Source organism: Branchiostoma lanceolatum, chromosome 2 (genome assembly GCF_035083965.1).
Source record: "Branchiostoma lanceolatum isolate klBraLanc5 chromosome 2, klBraLanc5.hap2, whole genome shotgun sequence".
Classification (NCBI taxonomy): domain Eukaryota; kingdom Metazoa; phylum Chordata; class Leptocardii; order Amphioxiformes; family Branchiostomatidae; genus Branchiostoma; species Branchiostoma lanceolatum.
The window spans coordinates 28189670-28209748 of record NC_089723.1 but is presented as its reverse complement, the minus strand read 5'-3'; the positions used below and the strand labels follow the sequence as shown (position 1 = coordinate 28209748).

Genomic DNA, 20079 nt, shown 5'->3' with positions numbered 1-20079 from the left:
TTGCAAAAGTTGATGACTTTTATTCCTATTAAAAAATAAGTGATTTGATCCAAAGATGACATACAAGGGTCTACAATCTATCATTGAACAACCAGTACAAAATCTTCTGTAAGAGCAGGAAGAATACTAGTATTTGGGTGTTACTGGAATGTCAGAAGTTGGGCAAAAAAGGCATCATTAGTACGGCAATAAATTGCCGGAGGGAAGCTGAAAGATAGATAAACACGTATGTACAATACATTTAGGAAAATTTGTCTCTCCATTCAACAGTATATGCCACCTTGATATAAACCATGTGTTAGTAGACCACTCTCAGATAAAAGAAGTGTTATCAATCTTGTGTACATAGAAGATTCAACGAGGCTTGTAAACTTTTCTTCCTGACCCCTTTCTCCATTTGTCAAGTTTTGACCAACATGGTGACATCATTTAACAGGGCTCAAAATACCTATCGGTACCTCCAAGCTGCGATTTGTAGAAAAATACAGGCAACATGCAATTTTGAGAGCTAAAAGAAAAGAGGCTCAGTATCATGAATTACAAATTGCAGAAATCAAGCATTTTAAGCCCTGTTCAAGGATACCACACCTTGTATGCATGAAACTTAAAATGTACTACAACATAATAATCAGCTGTATGAAATAGCATCAAGAATATTATACAATACATTCGGGTGTATCTAATATTCTACAAATATTCTCAAACTTTTAACTATCATTCTTCAAAACATGTGTATTTTGGTATGTCTTATGTCACGTGCTAGCAGCCACAACAGTGAGAAGTTGACTGCATCTGCCTCAGTTTCTGTGCTGCAGTATAAGAGTCTGAAAATGTACATTTGGGATGACCTAATGCCACACAAAAGGTACAAACTTTGTTCAGTGAAATCTTCTCTGGTCATTGTGGAACTGTATATACATTATCTGCTTCAGATCTGTGCCAGACAAACATTATATATATATAAAACATGGCCAAAACTATCCGAACTGGCCTGTTTTGAAAGGAATAAAAAATTGAAGTGACTTTTTACAACTGGCAAATATTGTCCATAATTGTTAGCTGCACCAAGTGAGTGTTATACATAGAAACTACAGTCAAACCTGGTCACATCAACCACTCAAGGGACTGAGCAAAAGTGGTTGCTCCAGACAGGTGGTTGATTGACTGGATAATTGGTACCAACCATCATGAAGGAGGTTTCTGGTTGGGTAAGACAGTTAGTTGCTTAGCAGATGGTCTTGACTAGGTTAAAATGGATGTGACTGTTTCAAGGTGGCTTGTGCAGGTGAGTTGCCTGCGCCAGGTGGTTGCCCAACCAGGTTTGACTGTAATAGACTATAATTTTGTTGTGTTTGTTAACGCCCCCCTTTCCTAGCGATGGCTTCTCTGATCTGCCTGTCCAGCTCGGTGATGATCCTGTCCTCGTGCGTGTACACCCCCGTCCGCAGCAGGGTGTCCCTCTCCTCGATCAGCCTGGTCACATGATCGTCTATCATGGAGGTGTCGTCCTCCGCCAACAGCGGCTGCATGTGCTCCAGGTGTCCGTCAGACGCTCTCCTGGTGTCCGTGACAGGTGCTGGCAGCTGCTCCGGGATCCTCTGGTCTTTTAATCTACAAAAATTCATTTAAATCATGATATTATCAATAACATGTGTATATAGTAAAAGTCTACCTTGTCTCCAACATATTCAAAGTTTGTTTGTTTGTTTTTTGCTTGAACCTTTGTTTATTCATGAGAAGCTGAAATCGGCCTGCATGCTGCATTTCATTGAGGTCATGAGGGAAGAGGTAAGGGTCAGACAAAATACACAACAAAGATACAGTTTACATCATTTAAAGTCATAACAAACAAGTTGAGCCATCTCTTCAGAGATAGGGAGAAAATAGTACACTATTTGCTTCCTGTGGTTTGCTTGTGGATGGCAATACCTCGAGTATGTTAAAGAACCCACCATACTTATCAATAATAGTGTTAATCTTTATTCTGGTGTGCATGGAGTAACCCTATCAGTCAGGTCAGCTTGTAGAAATGAAAAGATGATTTTACACAAACGATTCCATTGCAATATTTCATCACAAATTATTCAGCTGCACACCAACTCTTCAAGAATCCTATTCTCCAAGCCGATGCTGAGGTAAAAGATTGTAACATTTCTGACTGCCAGACCTCCCTGACATTTGGGGTGGGTGTCTGTCAAAGAACCCAAGCAGTCGAAAAAAGTTTTGATCTTCCACGGTTCCACTTGTACAGATGTATTATGAATGGGTTATCTGACATAACACTTGTACCAGCTTCCAGAAGGTCATCATGGTCAAGTGTTTTATGATTAAATCAACAAATGTACTCTTTATCAGCACAGTCAAAGTCTGTGACCCCCGGCCATTCTACACCACACTGTCCCTGATGATAGATGCTCCCTGAGCACCTAAGACATGTGATCAGTCAGAGGTTTGGTTTCCCACCTGGTTAGCTCTTCCTTGATGGTCTCCAACTCCTGTTTCTCTGCCTTGACTATCTCCTTCTCCTCAGCTGCCAGGTAGCGCAGCCGCATGTGTTCCAGCTCCTACGGTAACACATATAGACTCGTGTGTTACTAACATCTTATGTGTACTCTGGTCAACACTTTCTTTTCCATGGTGGAAGGCAAAATCTGAAATGTCACTTCTACATAGCACTTTGACAGAGCATATTGTACATGTATAAGGTTGTGTTCATATATATAAGGATGATATCCCGCCGATAGGTTCTAAATGTTGCGTCAAAAAAGATATCGCTACAGAAGAAATTCTGATGCAACGTTGACCAAACATTCAACAGAAACAATGATGAACAAGAGTCTTAGGACCCAAAATCTCCATGAAACTTTTTTTGTATTAAACCAGTTCCCCCCATTCTATATCGCTCAATGGTATGACCCCCGGCCACCTGCAGCTGTCGGGGGCTCAGGTTCCACAGTGACCCACTTTCGCTATCAATAGCTACTAACAGCTGTTAGAAGTGCCACAATGGCCAACACTGCAAATATAGATTTTCCCATTACTTAGGCAAATTAAGTCCAATTTGCATAATTTGCACTTCATTGTATACATCCCTCTCTAAGCTACCTGCCAAGTAAATAACATGAAAATCTGTCGCTCCTTTCTTCAGTTATTCTCCTTTGAAGATTTTGACAAATACGCCATTACAGTTCCAGTGACACATACCAGAGGGCCCAAAATCGACCTTGACCTTTCTCCTCCCCACACCTACCCACATAACAAATATCATTACAATTCATCTACACGTTCTATAGTTATGCTGATTTTACGCATCCGGTGACACATACATACACACACGGTGACACATTCATACACACACGCGCACACACACGCAAACACACTAACTTTGCATGATTTGCACTTCAGTATGTACATCTCTGTCCAACCTACCTGCGTACCAAATAACATGAAAATCTGTTGTTCCTTTCTTCAGTTATTCCCCTTTAGAACATTTTTACAAATAGGCCATTGCAGTTCCAGGGACACAAACCAGGGGGCCCAAAATCGACCTTGACCATTCTCCTTCCAGCGCATACCCACATACCAAATATCATTACAATCCATCTACACGTTCTACAGTTATGCTGACTTTAAGCATCCGACGACACACATGCAAACGATTTACCTCCTTACTTATGCAAATTCGGTCTCATTTGCATAGTTTGCACTTAAGTGTGTACAACTTGGTCTAGCCTACCTGTGTACCAAAGAACATGACGATCTGTCGATCCATTCTTCAGTTCTTCTACATTAAAGATTTTAACAAATACGCCATTGCAGTTCCAGTCACACATGCCAGGGGGCCCAAAATCGACCTTGGCCTTCCTCCTCTTAACACCCACCCACATACCAAAAATCATTACAATCCATGTACAGGTTCTACAGTTTTGGTGACTTTAAGCGTCCGGTGACACATACATACACACAAACACCAAATGCAAGCAAAACAGTATCTCCATGAAAAAGCCTTTTTTCATGGAGATAATTATGTTGTAACTACAACACACAACTCCTGTACATACATGTACCTGAGAACACATTGCAGCATAGGTACTATGCTGGTCAAGGGTTAAAGGCAGGCTAAACTTAATTTCGTGAAGCATACTGCAGTATGTTAAATATACCACTAAGACCAGTTCTGACTTCTTTTACATGAGTCCATCATAGATAAGCGTTTTTACAACATTTGAAATTCGCGGTTTGGTGATGTAATACTGGCGTTGTCCAAAGACCTTTGACCTTTGTGACGTCAGATTCCGAGTCGGCCACACCTGCACCATAGGAATTGCTCCAGACGCCATTCCTCCGACTCGGAATCTGACGTCACAAAGGTCAAAGGGCTTTGGACATCGCCCGTATTACATCACCACACCGCGAATTTCAAATGTTGTAAAAACGCTAATCTATGATGGACTAGTGTAAAACAAGTCAGAACTGGTCTTAGTGGTATATTTAACATACTGCAGTATGCTTTACGAAATTGAGTTTAGCCTGCCTTTAAAAGGTATCTAGTTATTGATAGCAGTTGACTTTGTCACTGATTATTGATAAAAACAAACAATTCAACAGCCAGGCTGATCACCTAGAGGCCTGCGTATGCATATCATGTTTTGGGACAGTCCTCTACTACATGCATTCTATGCCAAGGCTGCTCTCTTGTATGAACAAGATTTATAATGATTGACTGCCTTCCCTTTCAGCAATGTATTGAACTTACAACTTTTTTCATCATATCCTTGTAAAGAATCATTGTCTCCAATTATGAGTGACTTTTTTTCATTTTGCTTAGTAAATCCACACACCTGTTGTTGCTGCTTGAGTCTAGCCTTAGCGTTGGTCTGTTCTCTCTGCTTGAGTCTGGCTAGTTCCTTCAGCGCCCTCCCCCACTGCTGCTTGTAGTGGAGTTTAGACTTGGCCACATAGTCCAGCTTTCTCTCCAATTCAACCTGAAACCCAGAGTTAACTGTTCTAAACCAATTTCTATCTCATTTTCCTTACTAGCAGCTTCAATACCCAAGCTGGACACCTTTCTTAACCTTTAGCACACAGAAGAAGCTGTTTGGCTATCAATTCTCTATCGGTTACAGGTTAGGTAGCAGGGAGAAGGTTAAATATACAAAATCATATTACTATAAGGGCAATCATGAAAGAGATCAGTACATTTCCGACCTTATATGACTGGTTAATTGAATGAACTCTCTTCTCAGCCCAAAAGGGCTGAATTGTGAAATTCAGTACGTAATTTCCCATACATGATAGAATACAACAAATCATCAATACATTAAAATCATCACTACATATAGACCTTGCCCCTTACCACCTCGATCAGTTGATAGGGGAAGGATGGAGGCCATTTGATGTAACTTGGGTGACACCTGGGTTATCCCATGACAAATAATCAGTACAAAGGTCAGGTTTGTATAACTGATCAATGACTAGTGACATGGGTCACTCTCTAATGAAGTGACCCATGTCATGTCAGAATAATACAAGCTGAATGAAAATACTACTCAGGGTAAGGAAGTTTTCAAGGACACCATGGCTATGAAAACACAGACAATACAGTTGTAGTCAATTGAGTTTACTCCATAATTTCATACAACTGTTTACTTACAAAATAACTACAAACATATGCATGTTTTGGGGACTGCCACAAACATGCAAACTGGGTAAGATTGGAAAGTTAGTGACCTTCTCCAGTGTCATGAGGTTGATCTCTGACTGTAGTTTGTACTCAGGTTTGCCTGCCTGCTGTCCTCGGTACTCGTCAAAGTCCTTCTCCTTCTGTTGTACCCGTCTTTCTGCCCCCTGCAACTGTGATGACATGTTTTAGTGCAGCTAAACTATACTGACTTATACGTTGATGAAAGTTAGACATCCAGGTAGTAAGATACGCCAAAAATAATTACTCAAGCAACTGGATAAAATTTTGAAACAGTCAGACGTTTCAGACAGCATCCACTGTCTTTCGTTAGTCACTTGGGTCACAGTTGGAAATAGGGGGCCTGCCAGGCAATTCATGGGTTGTATTTTTGCACTTTCAGGCGTGACCTCCGTGTGGCCCAGTGGACACCCTGCGGCTGCCGGGCTATTTTGGGCACGGCCGGGGCCCTGGAAGTTAAAATGAACGCAGGACCCGGTAACAAATATGCACCGTGAGCTAATCGTGAGTCGACTGGGACAAATTTGTGTCTTTGGGGCCTGGTCTGGACTACACCCCCTATGGGCACCAGTGCAAAAGTAACTGTAGCATTATCTGGACTACCGGTATCCTTGTACGATTGAACCAAAAACCATTTACAAAATGGAACAGAATACACGTTTTGGTGACATTCAGAGTAGGTTACAATCGTTTTCTTACCTGTTCATGTAGTCTCTGGTTGTGTAGTTCCAATTCCCTAACTTTAGCCCTGCAAATAGGAGATATACCACAGCAAGAAGGCAAAGTCAGATAACAGCTTGTAAGTTATGACAAGAAAAATATCTAAAAATGAACTTAAAGTACAGAATATGTTTTACAAACCAATGACATTTCCAGAGTTTGCCTCTCATGTTCTTAGATGGTAAAACTTACAACAGATCCAAAATTGAACAGACCTCCCTCCTTACTTAGATGATGGCTATTAATCAAAGGTTCCTCAAACTCCTGTTATATTGGATGGCTGAAATTATAAGGGTCCCACCTTTCCAGCTGCACCTCATGGTCACAGTCCTCCTTCAGACGGCGAGACGCCTCCCGTAGTTCCGTCAGCGTACGCTCGTGATCCCGCTGCAGGTCGGCTTTCATACGAACAACCTGAGAGACCATTGGTGCAAAATCTACATGTATCTGTACCAAATCATATCCTCTGTGACACTGTTGACAGAGCACACTTTTGAGCTTTCACTTCACTTGAATATTGGTTTTATAAATCATTTCAACAAAATGAGGTACTGTAGAAAAATTTGAGGTGAGCATATTTGCTTGTGTTGAAGTAAAGTATCAAACTTTATCATGAAATGAGATACTGTACATACACCATCTTAGCAGCCTTAACTTTCTCTTTAACCTTTTCAATCTTTTGGACATAATATTATATAATAATATAATATTATATACAATATTCCAACAGTTAAGCAGCTAAATGAATTCATCATCACTACACTCTCTCTTTTGGTTTTCTCATTGTTACATCTTTAAGAAGAGTTGTATACACATCACTCACTCACACACTCACTATCTGGTTTAATGTTTTTTGTTCTAACGCCTTGTCTTCTGTAACATGTATTTAGACTAAAGATGTTCATATCAGTAAAGGAATAATACTGCTATGGTTGACCCACCTCTGCCTCCCCTGAGGTCAGCTGTTTCTCTCTCCTCTCCAAGTCAGCCAGAGTTGTGCGCAGCTTCTCCTCCAGCTGCTGGTACTCTGTGAGCTGAGAACATGCCCTTGTGTGGTCAGTACTCTAATGAAAATAGGTCTAACTGCGTCTTGTGATACAATACTCCTAACTGATGCAGATTGCTTAAGATATAAAAATACAACATATAGCACAATTTCCTGAAAGAAAGCTTGTGTAAAATTTTCAGAAAGAGAATTTCTAATGACTTGTTTCGGATTCCTTTACTGACTTTTGGAATGATTCTTATCAAAACAAGAGATACAAAAATGGAATTTCTGCTGCAGTACCAAGGTCACATACCAGGGGGCCCAAAATCGACCTTGAATTTCGGCTTCACAACACCTGCCCACATACCAAATATCATCGTAATCCATCAAGAGGTTCTTGAGTTATGCTGACTACAGTAGTCCGGAAACACAAACAGACAAACAGACAGACAAACAGACACACAGACACGCCCAAAACTATTTCTCCATTTTTCATGGAGATAATAAATGGGGATAGAATTATTGTTATTTTGCATTGCATGTGCAGGCAGAATTCTATCTTACCTTTTTCTGCACTAGGAGTTCTCTCTCCCTGTCTCTTCTCTTCCACTCCTCTGCCAGTGCCTGCATGGTCTGGAGCTCCTTCTGTTTTAACTGTGGAACAAAACAGGATCCTGAACCACAAAGTATGGTCTGTTGATAGCACAAAGTTCAATAACAGGAGAAGGGTGTACCTTTGGCACAAACGTGTATGTGAATGGATCAATACATGTGCTATTGAATATAATCAGAAACCTGCATGTACAATGTACATGTAATTGCAGAGTTGTGTATCTTGTTTATTGTACTTCATTACACTCTGAGACAGACAACAGATCTAGACAGGCTGTCGAAACATCAGCACTAGTTCAAATTTTGGTTGTGAAATAAGGATGTTGCAATTATCGGAAACTGTTGTATTTTGGTGTTATAAGCACTTTAAAGGAAAGACCATTAGCCATGTTGTCACCAATGTCATACTTCTACATTTGCTAACCTGTGACTCAAACATGTTCTCTTGCTGCTCCTTCCACATCTCCAGCTCCATGGCCATCTGGTACTCCACTGTCTCACGGGGGTCCGCAGGGGGTGGGGAGGGTGCAGGGGCAGGGGCCACTACTGGGGCAGGGGGCTGGGACACAGTCGCCGGTGGCACTGAGGCAGACTGACAACACCAACATACAAACCATTAAAGTACAAAAAAAGTTATAAACGCACATTTCAAATCAATATGTAACAAGCTATCACTCATTGGTAGAATCTTTGAAGTAATCAAAGCAGAGAAGAGTATCAATATGATTGGTTACCTGAGATGAGTCTGAGCCAATCAGGATCTGCTGTGTAGTCACCTGACCTAGGTCCTCCAGTGTCATGACAACATAGACCTCCCCAACCTTTCTTAGGTTACTGTAGAGACGAGACAAACAAAATGATAAAACCATCACAGATCAGCCTATTTATTCAGAACAAAGTGGTAAGTATAGTAGAACTGTAATACAAACTTTTTGTCTTATATGTTAGCAAGTTAAGCACAATTACAGCTAATCAAATTTACAAACATGGACACTTTCAGAGTCACAAACATACAAGTGTAATATACATCCAAGCTTTTTTATCTGATAATTATGTGAAGTTTCTGTAGGCTCACCCATCAACAGATAGAACAGGTATCCTGGTACTGTGATTCTGTCTCCATCCAGCCACACCCTGGGCATTCTGGACAATCAAAATACATTGTAATCATTATGTACTCATTTATATGGCAGTGATAGGCTGTATTGTGCAAGGACAGAATTTAGGAACAGTTCAGTAGATAGAGGCACTCATCTTTAAAACCAGATCTAATATCACCATATTTTCACTGGTCTGGAAAAGCTTGACAAGTGGCTGTCAACTGTCTCCATGTAAACATTTGACCCTAAACACATAAATGTACAAGCTGGGGACATATACACACCACTTTGTATAGTACATGTCAACTGTCATTGAGTAGGATTTAAAAGGGTTGCTCTTCGATATCCCCACCACTTGTAGTGCAATGTGCACAGAAGTCGTACCTTACGTCTTCTGCTCTACCAGGTGTGTTAACCTTTAAGCACATTGAAGTAGCTGTTTTCTACTAATTCTCTATCGGTTATGGGATTAAGCAGCAAGGAGAAGGTTAAAAAACCTACCACGAATCTGGCCTTCTCAGCTGTGATGATGGAGTTGAGAGAGATCCTGGCCACGCCCACTAGTGCATCCTGGGAGATCTTGTCCTTGTGCCACACCTCGACCATGATGGGGATTCTATGCAAAAAGCCGGGTTGTTTTATACATTTTATGTTCATTAAAGAATCAACACAACAGAAAGGACAAAAGGTACAATATAGATCAGGGCTGTTTCCAGCTTGAGATTCTTTTCCATCCCAGTCATTGTTTGGGAGCCCATGTTGTTGATTTTCGTTGTTGAATCTGTAATTCAAGCTTACGAAAATACATTATCATCAATTTCATGTGAAGAACTTCAGATTTTGGGGATGAACGGGGTAAAAAATTTTCTGTCACAACAAGCAAATTTCCATTCTGGGATGGATGGACAAGTCCTGGAGACAGCCCTGATATAGACTAACAATTACAACTTTTTTTCCTCCTTACCGTGTAAATGTGTCTTGTAGCTGCTGTGTTGTAGAGGCAAAGTCAAATGCACAGAAAGACTGAGGCAACAACACCTCCATGTTCCTCCTGATCTCTACAGGTGGGTGTGTCAGGATGGGAGCTGCACTGCCGAAGAACGGATACGTGTACCTGCAGCAAAAACACATCAGCAATATTACACATTAACAATATTACATGTATTTGTAAATTCATTCAAGTTTGCAGCACTTAAATTTTGCAGTATGGTGAAAATCAAATGTTTGCAGCATGTTCGAGTTTGCAGTTGAAACAATCGTAGTAACATAGTAATCACCATGACAAAACTACATAGTGAAAGTTTAAAATATGTACAGTATCGAAATTAGCCAAGCTCAACTGTTTACTGCTGTTTAACTACACTTCAATTAAGAAGAATTTTGGTGTATCTTACGACAGAAAGATGATGTAATGATTATCCCATGAGATAAAATTAAATATATATACTAGACTACATACATTATTGTAATCTTCAAAAGAGGGTTATTAATCTGCAAATGTACAGAGTTGTATTCTTCACTTTTATTGTCACATCAGAACCTGACTTAGAAAAGTACAGCCAAATCAAAGAGACGTAATAATGCTTGGGACAGTGGGAAGAATATTCTAAGGCACAACCAAAAAGTGGTCACAATGGTCAGGTGGTCCTTATGCAGACGAGGTCACTAGATCAGTACAAATCAACCGTATCCTGTGGCTAAGATTTCAAAACCACCTGAGGAAGATGTAGAGCGGAGCACTCGTGCTGGTTTCCACGTCTTGTAGGCTCCTGAGGTCCAGGGAGAAGCAGAAGTGGTGCGCCGCGGGCGGGATGGAGACGTAGGGCTGGGACGTGGTGACGGAGCTGGGCGCCGAGTCTACAACTGGAGGATTGGCTTCAGAACGCACTGGAATAGACATGACAGAATGAGACTGTCTTTAGCACCGAGATTGGTCATGTCACACATTACATGTAATTACACAGCATAAACAAGGTTTGGTTACAGCAAGGATATTTGAACCTCCTTGGTTACAGCAGAAATATACCTGAAAAGCATGACAAGAAACACAAAGAGTGCAAAGTGCATTTGATTACGTTAGCCGTTAGGTGTAGTTATACATGTATGTCGATAATGCAAAAGCTTAGGGCTTTCAGGATTCAGATTTATAACATACACGTACCTCAAATATGTGAATATCCTTGTACAAAATATGTATTTCCTGAAGTTAAAGTGCATTGACCCAAGTTAATGGTTCCTCACCTTTTAAGGGCAAAGGAAGAGTTGGTTCTTGCAGTTTTGGATTCTCTGTTGGTTTACCATGTTCAACAGCTGTCTTGGCTTCACCCTTGTTCCCATCCTCCCCCAAACTGCTTAGGCCTTGCTCTGTCTCCTGTGTATCACTGGGCAGCAAAACATTTGTGTTAGCCACAAAGTAGCTTGAATTTTAGTATCAATAATGACATTGACTTCTTCAACAAGAGGAAATGAATGACAAAGACTTTGATCTGATTTTGGCTGACTTTCTACTGACCTTGATGGGCTAGCAGGTGGAGAGGGTGGCAGCCTCTGGGGTGGGGTGTGACCCTGGGGAGGGGGTGGGGGCTGCTCCTCTGGGGGTGGTGTTTGCGGTCTCTTGTCAGATGCCCGTGTGTCGTGTGGCTGGCTGGGTGTGATAGGGTGCTCCTTGGGAGGAGAAGTGGGGGCTGTAGGCTGGAAACAAAAATGCAGGAAATAAATCAACTTTGTAGCTGATTTCATTCGGTTCTTCATATTACACACTGAACATTGTTATGTATAAAAATCTTAATGTATATTTCAGGATTAAACAATTAGGTAAGAATGTGCATTTGTGAAACTACAATTTCCATTCTGCATCAATGTACCACTGTTCTGGAAGAAAACATGACTTGTTTGATGCTACAGAGGGAAGATTGAAGGAGCTTGAGGCAGTTCTTTACCTACATGCATTTGTGCTTCTACAGAAATACTACCTGAGAGGGGGCTCCACTTCCGGTGTCCTGCCGAAGTGTGACGGACACCCCCACGCTGGGGACCATGTCACCCCCTGAGGGGGGCAGCTGCTGTTTGACCCTGTTGGGGGGGTTCAGGACGAAGGACCCCTCCACACTGGTCGGTCTGTCCAGCAGGTCGGAGGCCGACTTCAGCAGTGTGTTGAGGGGGACCTCTGTACTGCCCAGGGAGTGATCTCCACAACACAGGTGGATCTACAGCAAGGGGAAGGCTCACTCTTAGTATAATCACCCAAGCGATTGATAAAGATTTTCAACCACACTTTGTATTATACAATGTACTATCAACATGAAGACATATCTATATCTATAACTGTACAAGTACTCTGTAAAATAAATTATCAACTTTTCCATGACTGAGTTATGTCACAACAACATCATTTTTCAAAAAACCTGGTGGTGGTTTCTTAATTTTAGAATATTAGATTCTAACAATAATTAGAATACATGTGTATACCACCGTATGTTTATAGATTTATTAGGACTCATGCAACATATACCTTTGTTATATCTTGTCTGACCCTTACCTCTTCCCTCATGACCTTAAGGAAAAGCAGCCTGCAGGCCAATTTGAGCTTCTCATGAATAAACAAAGGTTAAAACAAACAAACAAACAAACAAACAAACAAACACAGATGCAAGACAAACTGACCTGTAGTCCAGGCTGTGCTGCCAAGAAGAGTCGGAGAACCTGCACGCTGCTGCGCACACGGACTGACGCACGCTCCGCGGGAAAGTCTGGGTTCAGCAGATTGTGGAAAGACTCGTTGGTGACGTCGTTACCCAGTAGGGAGTAATAAAAGAAGAATCCACTTTCTCTTGAAGGAAGTGGCATGGACATTGGAACAAGCTGAAAAATCATCATAAAAAAAAGACAAGATTCAGCAAATTTTCAATAGTCAATTTACACTTGCTCATATGATGCTTTAAATGTTGAATTATCCTAAAAAATGTGCTAGGAGGTACAAAATGTTCTTATCTAAGAAAAATCATGAAAATTTGTTGTTCCTTTCTTCAGTAATCCTCTTTGAAAGATTTAAACAAAAATGCCCCTGCAGTTCCAGAACAAGCTGCTAGGAGGACATTGAAAGCTATCTGCCACCAGGAGCTTGCGTATTTGCAGAGATTTTACAAAGTGGCGACATAATTTTGGGCATTTTGCAATAGATCTAGTGCTTTTAACAGAAAAAAAGGCATTTCAAGCGCTGTATAAGGATCCCACAGTCAGTCTTTCTACAACTCTAATATATCCATCAGCCCCTGTAATATCCCTGGTATGCTCAAAGTAATCAAAGAACAGAATGCTTTGTTTATTCTAGACTACATTGTAAACTTTACAAGCATAGCACACCACCGTTACGTGAATGCATTCCTATTTGATGCGAGGTGTGTATTTTGTTACTGAAGAATTTCCTAGGTTAGTTTAGCGATTACGGGGTCTTTTTATGAATTGGTATTGAATTTTTCTTTTGATTTGAGTTGAATGTGTGATAGTTGTGTGTGGATTTGTTTTAAAAAAAGGGAATGCTAGCGACCCAAAAAAAACACCCCTCCCAATGAAATGGCTACCCTGAGATGTCACAAAATTAAGATGGTGGCCACCACACATGCCAACGGATCCAACAAAGGTTTGGCTGCGCAAACCTGTAACTATTCATGACAGCTAAATGACATACTTTGTCCTGGTAAGGTCAGTGGTGATGGGTGTTGGCTAAAATCTACCCTGTAATTCTTACCCATCTTGCTAGGTGGGGTTCCTGATCAAACAAACTTGTACCTGTACAAAATGACACCAAACCCCTGTACTAATATGTCAAGACCCAACCATCTACTCAAAATCTATAAAATTCATTCACAAATTTTCAAGTTTTTATCTACCCTGAGTGGAATTGTTGAAAACCTTAGTGCTCTACATTTGTATCTAACTTATTGGCTGACATTTATGTTGAGTGCAAGTTTTGCTTTTAGAATAAGAATAGCAAAGTTTGTATGCTACATGTAGGTTACAAATGGCACTACAGTTCACTGACCCTCAGGTCGTATTATAAACCCTTCTGTTTACCGGTACCCACTTTGAACACTGTCACATGTACATGTATCTTAATAAATCTAGCTGACACAATGTTTTCAGAAGGAATATTAATAGCTGGGCTGTTCATGGTCACCGTAATTAAGTGTAAACAACGTAAGCCATAAATACCTGAGGCAGCGTAAGGTAACAGTTGCTCATTTTTTAGCAACTAGAAGATTTTAGAAACAGTCAGACGTTTCAGGTAGCATCCACTACCTTCCGTCAGTGACTGGAGTTGCTTTGATAACTGTTACCTTGCATATCTTTTTACCTGCTTGCAGGCCTGTCTCCAGCTTTAGATTTTTCCCGTCTCACTCATTGATTGGGATCCCATGTTGTTGATTTTCATGGTTTTTTAAGCTTGTGAAAATATATTTCCAACACTTTCACGTCTTGAAGTTCAATACATTTTGAAAGGACAGGTTGAAATTTGTGTCCGTCCCAACAAGCAAATTTCTGTCCTGGGATGAGGGAAAGGGGCCTGGAGACAGCCCTGCTTGGATGTCTAACCTTCATTGATGTACCTGAGGCAAGTTGGAGGCGAATGCCACGGTGACAGACAGTACGAAGTGCTGAGTACACCTGTCCTCTGGGCCCACCTGATAGTACCCCTCCTCTTCATTCAGCAGTGCTTTCAGGCTGCGCGGGTCTATGTCTGAACCAGAGGTGGTAGAAGGAGAGGGTGCTGTAGAGTTATAGAGGAAAAACTCATGGTCTGTTCAGTCACTTCAGCCACTCTTTGTTTTGTATCTCCTACCATTATGAAATCACTTTATCCTTCACACCTGCCCTTATCCTTCTATCATACTGTCCCTTACTCAACCTTGCTTGCCACTATACAAAATATAGATTTCAATGGGTCAAAATTTGTGCCAAACCTGTTACAATCACCACCAATATAGTCTTAGATAATGAAGAAAAAACACAGTTTTATTTTAATCCTATTCTAAAAGCATCCATCACTGAAATGATGTACATTGTAATATACAATGTAACCGGCCCACGCCAACTTCAACTGTTGAGCACAAGTACATCAAGGACGAAAGAGGCTTTTTTCAATAGGCTGAGAGAAAACGTTACTGCCTAATACTACATGTAGTAGTATCTGTTCTATCCTAAAAGCATCTATTACTATGTTGACGTCATGTAGCCAGCCCACACACACTTGAACTGTTGAACACAAATCTATCTTCACAAGACTTCGAGGGGGAAAAAAAGTCAAGGTTGATTTTTCCAAAGGCTAATATACGTTCTGACGTAGTGGCCAACCCACGCACACTTGAACACATACATATCTTAACAAGTACTAGTAGATGATATTACACGCGTACGCAGGCTCTTACCATCTCTTGGAGGAGCATCCTTGGCCCTAAAGGAGGTGTCCTTTTTATCAGTGGTGTCCGTCTCTATGGAGATGCTGGCCCTGATCTCAGGCTTGTACCTGCTGTACTTGGAACTCAGAAGGCTGTACCATCGTGGGCTTGGTGTCTACAGAACGTTAAATCCATGTTAACATAATATCATTACATCTTTCTGTATATACATTTGTACTCCTGTTATAATTTACATATCAGATTCTGGGTAAGAAAGTTTCACACTACTTATACCAAACTACAATGCCTTGGGGGCAACTTATAGTGACAAATTGTGACCACGTTCATACCAAGATCATTTGCCAATCGGGATTTATCTAGGCACGGGATTCATCCGGAATTGATCTGCTTATAATAATGCCACCAAATCCACTTCGGAAGATGGATTTCATGGATCAGGATTAACCCCCCACACCCCACTGCCCCCTTCAGATTTGGACCATTTATACCAGGATTCGCAAATCTGGGTAAATCGCGATTTGCAAATCCTGGTATGAAAGGGGGCTATATCTATGTGTTTCCTATGGACCAGCTAGCAGTTTGCCCCATTCTTTCCAATATACAGGAAGCTTCACAGCAGCTAAGAAGTCCCTACCTCTAATCGAGGTTCTGTTCACATGGTCCTGTCAGGGGATTTGGCCCTTTGACAAGACATCTACATGTACCAGTAGCTATCAGTCTAGTTATTAAGGACAGCTACACCTTCAGCATATCAAAGAATCCACATACACGTATTGATGAGATCGGGGGTACACCTTAGGCCTGGTGTGGGTGTATCAAACACTAACAGTCTTTGAGCTAAACCCGGCTGATTACTGCCACAAGGAGGTTATTTGTATTTCTAAGGCCATCATGATTTGACTACATGCAGTGGTAGAATTCTTTTTTTTCAGTGTTCTGCAATATTGCAGAATGTCAAAATTTGGTTCTGCAATTTCAAAAAAATTTCTGCAAATAAACAAACCTCCATACTTCAACCTTTGCAACCTAATAATGCCTACTTATTTACATCATATCTAGCTTTGCAACATTGCTACAGTAATTCTTTATTCTCTCAATGTATCTTTAGTTTTTTTAATGTTTTTAATTTCTATCTAGCAAAGTTTGAAACAGGAATAACATAAATGTGTGTGAAAAATGATTTAAATGAAAAGCAAATTTACTTCATTGAAATTGTAGCAGCAAAAGCATTTTTATTTTAATGAAATCAAATAATTTTTTTTCGTAATTTCAATATGCGTTAAAAAAAGGAGGAACAAGGACATTATATCCTTAATGTCCTTGATCCTTGTAATGTAAGGAAATGCCGTCAGGTTCGCATGGTGCAATTCATTTTACAATACAGCACCGCTAATTTGCTAAATTGAGAACCATGGAATCCAGAGCCCGATTTTTTTCAAAATTTCTGATTCTGTAAAATTGCAGATTGTTTAATTTTTCTTCTGCAATCTTGATAATCATTCTGCAAATTGCAGACTGCAGGTGGGTATTTCGAACACTGACATGGATGACATAAAACATGAAACGTAAATCAGCTTTCGTGTGTTTCAAAAAAGAAGAGCAGTAAATTATACAAAGCAGCTACAAATTGCAAATACATGCCATGAATTAAAAAAAATAATTTGCAAAACGAATACTAATGCCAAAGACAATTCCAAAGTCAACAAAGAAGATGTGAACAAAATTGAAGAATCTATTGTTCGGTATACATGTACATGTAAGTGCCATATTCTGTGTGCACAGTCATTTGTTCAACCTTCCTGACAACTTAGATTTTATAACATATATAATCAAGGAGGTTAATTTAACCTACTTGATATAATGAAGGCATTTCTTTTTTGGGCCAAACACTCGCTTCAGTTTTGAGGATGTCATCCATGTAATTGAATCAACATGGCCTAAGTAACATAAAAATAATGCCAGCTGCCTCAGACTCCTGCTCTTCATCCCCATCAACTGTAAAGTGCCACTGCATCTAAACCTTAGCTGTTACTTAGTAGTTGAGCAGATCTGGCTGCTTGAGTCGATAGTGCAATGCAGCTTTGCCATGGCTCGCGTTTTCAACCAAAGCACACCCTACTAGTACCCTTCTTGTGTGTTGGTTTTTAAACATGCATAGGTTTGACGCCTCAGGGCATTAGAGGAGCTGCAGGCTAGGTCAACTTTACATCCCCATCCAAAAGACAGAATACAACCCCAAAGAGCTGTGCAGAGTGGGGCTTGAACCACCTACTAGTACCTCTTGATTCACGGAATTTGATCCATATGATAAAGCAAAGCAGTGATTGAGCGACAGGGACATCGCTATTAACTTTTTTATTAATGACTCCAAAATCATTTTATGATATCTGATCTGAGTCTCTGTAGCTTTTCTCATAAAGTTTCTGGTAAGGCTGCCAGAAAATACAAGTCTTTTCAAATCATACTAATCTTTCCAGTTGCTAAAAGCACCAAAAGTCACTCAGTTTTTGGTGTTGGAATCAATCAGGATATCATGATTTACTGAGTGAAATGGAAAAATTTAACTTTATATCTTTACAATTATATTCTCTTAACATTCTAGAGAATTCAAGGTGAGGTAAAGTAGTGAGCCTCAGACTGAGGACGAAGAATGACACTTTTTCATTAGAAAGTTAAAGTATAATCTATCATTTGATTTGAACAGAGTGAGAAGAGGGTGTCTAATAGGCAAGAAGATGCCTACTACACTGAGACGTCCTAAAGGTATTTGATGCAAAACTGCTCTGTCTATGAATTGTTGGGCCAAATTTCGAAATTTACTTCGACTGTATTAACCAAACAACATTTATACTACTAGTACTACTCTAGTTTTAACAAGCCTGGCCCGGTCATGTTGACTCCCACAGTTGAGACTTTCCAGGCCGGGCTGGAGGCCTGCTCGCCTTTGCCCGGGGTCTCCCCCTTCCTATTTTGCCCCTGATGGGGTTGTCTGGGGGTAAAGCCAAGTTGAAGTTGAAGTACATAAGGTACCTACTGGATCATCCTGCTTGGCTTGTCTGATGTCTATGATGACATATCCAACAGCTTCTTTAGCAGATGTTAGTGTGTCCACAGCATAGCACTGGAGCTTGATAGGAGTTCTCTGTAACCTGAAACAATGGGAAGATATGAAATGAGATGGGAGAGTACTGCTAGTCTGGATATTCAAGTTCTTTTAAGTTTTTTCTTCTTCACCTTCATTTTGGTAGTCCTTCTGCTACCTTCCTATGGGCAAATAAAAAACTTGAACTACTTACCCTGCTTAAACTATTAATAGGTATGATGAGAAAGCATCCTAAAGGCCAATCATGGCCCCTAAAAAAGACAGTGTCACTTTAGTCTTCAATCTACATGTATGTGAACAACAACATTGACCAACCAGGTGCCTTCATTTGACATTGATAATGACACCATATTGGCCAGTCAAAAAGTGTAGGGTTACTACAAATTATAGCTTAATTGCACCTTTACATTACGGGTTGTGTATGCTTAGAAAAAGATTACTAGTATCTAGCAATTGATTTGAATACTGATAATTTACAAAATAAGTGGTTTACTATCTGACGATTAACCTTGAGTTGAGACACTTATTTTCATAATTTTAGTGGTGCTGAAAATCACCTGTGTTGGTGAAGTGACTTCTTGTTGAGTTCCCAGGCCAATTCAGTGTTCAAGTCAGGAGTCTCCGTATGATCGACTGGATCCGTGGAAAGAAGCTCTCCATCAAACTTGGCCTCAACAACAATCTGGTGCCGTGACCGCTTTGGGAACTTGCGACCTGTTCATGATCAATAAATTATGAAAGCAGAGGTTGTTGTTATGATAATCAAGACAAAAATCTGGCTTCACACAAACCCCGGAAGTAGGGTCAAAATAATGCACTGTGATTCAAAATAAGGTATGAATACCAATCTAAAAGTATGTACACATATTTCTTACCCTCGAGGATACCTAACACGACAAGAAACTGGTCTTTAACCATTGTTTTTCAGCGTTTTCCGTCGTCTTTTCATCGCCTAAAGTTTGAAACCGCCGCCATGTTTGTCCGTTTGCGCAGGCGCAGAAGAAAGGGAAGTGACGTCATGGCGGCCATCTTACCGGAAACCAGCCCCGATCAGACTATGTGACGTCACGAGCTGGTTTGGAACACGGAGGAGTTTGGCGCCCAGGTATTCAAATCACAAACTATATTTTCTGTTTTGGATCTGCCCGATTTTGCCTTTTTCTTGTGCTTTAGTCTCCTGTTGAGCTCCGCACACCAGGCTCTGTTGCTATGTTATGAGAAAACATCCCGCCCATCGGCTTGGCGACGGGAATTCACCTGCCATGCGCAGGGAAGAAGTGACCCGACAGGCTGCACTGTTTACCGCCTTGATCAGCTAACCCAGGTCCTGTCCAAGAAAACCGTACCAAAAGCACGCTTTGTAACCAGTTTGGCATGTAATCACCTACAGGTTTGATCCATGTATTTCTTATGTTGGTATGTAGATCAATGACGAGTTG

At 40.7% G+C, this 20079-nt stretch overlaps 1 protein-coding gene across 2 annotated transcripts; it reads right to left on the bottom strand.

Moving 5' to 3' along the window:
• On the bottom strand, positions 1 to 19680 carry LOC136428384 (centrosomal protein of 120 kDa-like). 2 transcript variants are annotated; one of them, XM_066417839.1, is made up of 23 exons: positions 19516 to 19680; positions 19198 to 19354; positions 18572 to 18686; positions 15547 to 15691; positions 14728 to 14888; positions 12785 to 12982; positions 12094 to 12327; positions 11634 to 11812; positions 11363 to 11502; positions 10837 to 11008; positions 10086 to 10235; positions 9623 to 9737; positions 9097 to 9164; positions 8756 to 8855; positions 8446 to 8613; positions 7974 to 8063; positions 7363 to 7455; positions 6723 to 6835; positions 6401 to 6449; positions 5731 to 5853; positions 4842 to 4985; positions 2464 to 2564; positions 1 to 1611 (listed from the first exon to the last, which is right to left on the bottom strand). In XM_066417839.1, exons 1-23 carry the CDS (start codon positions 19556 to 19558, stop codon positions 1356 to 1358), a joined length of 3114 nt encoding a protein of 1037 aa, XP_066273936.1. In that variant the 5' UTR covers positions 19559 to 19680; the 3' UTR covers positions 1 to 1355. The 2 variants fall into 2 exon arrangements, with proteins under 2 accessions (XP_066273936.1, XP_066273937.1); XM_066417840.1 differs by having other exon boundaries at positions 14728 to 14858.
• Between the last annotated feature and the right edge of the window lie 399 nt (positions 19681 to 20079).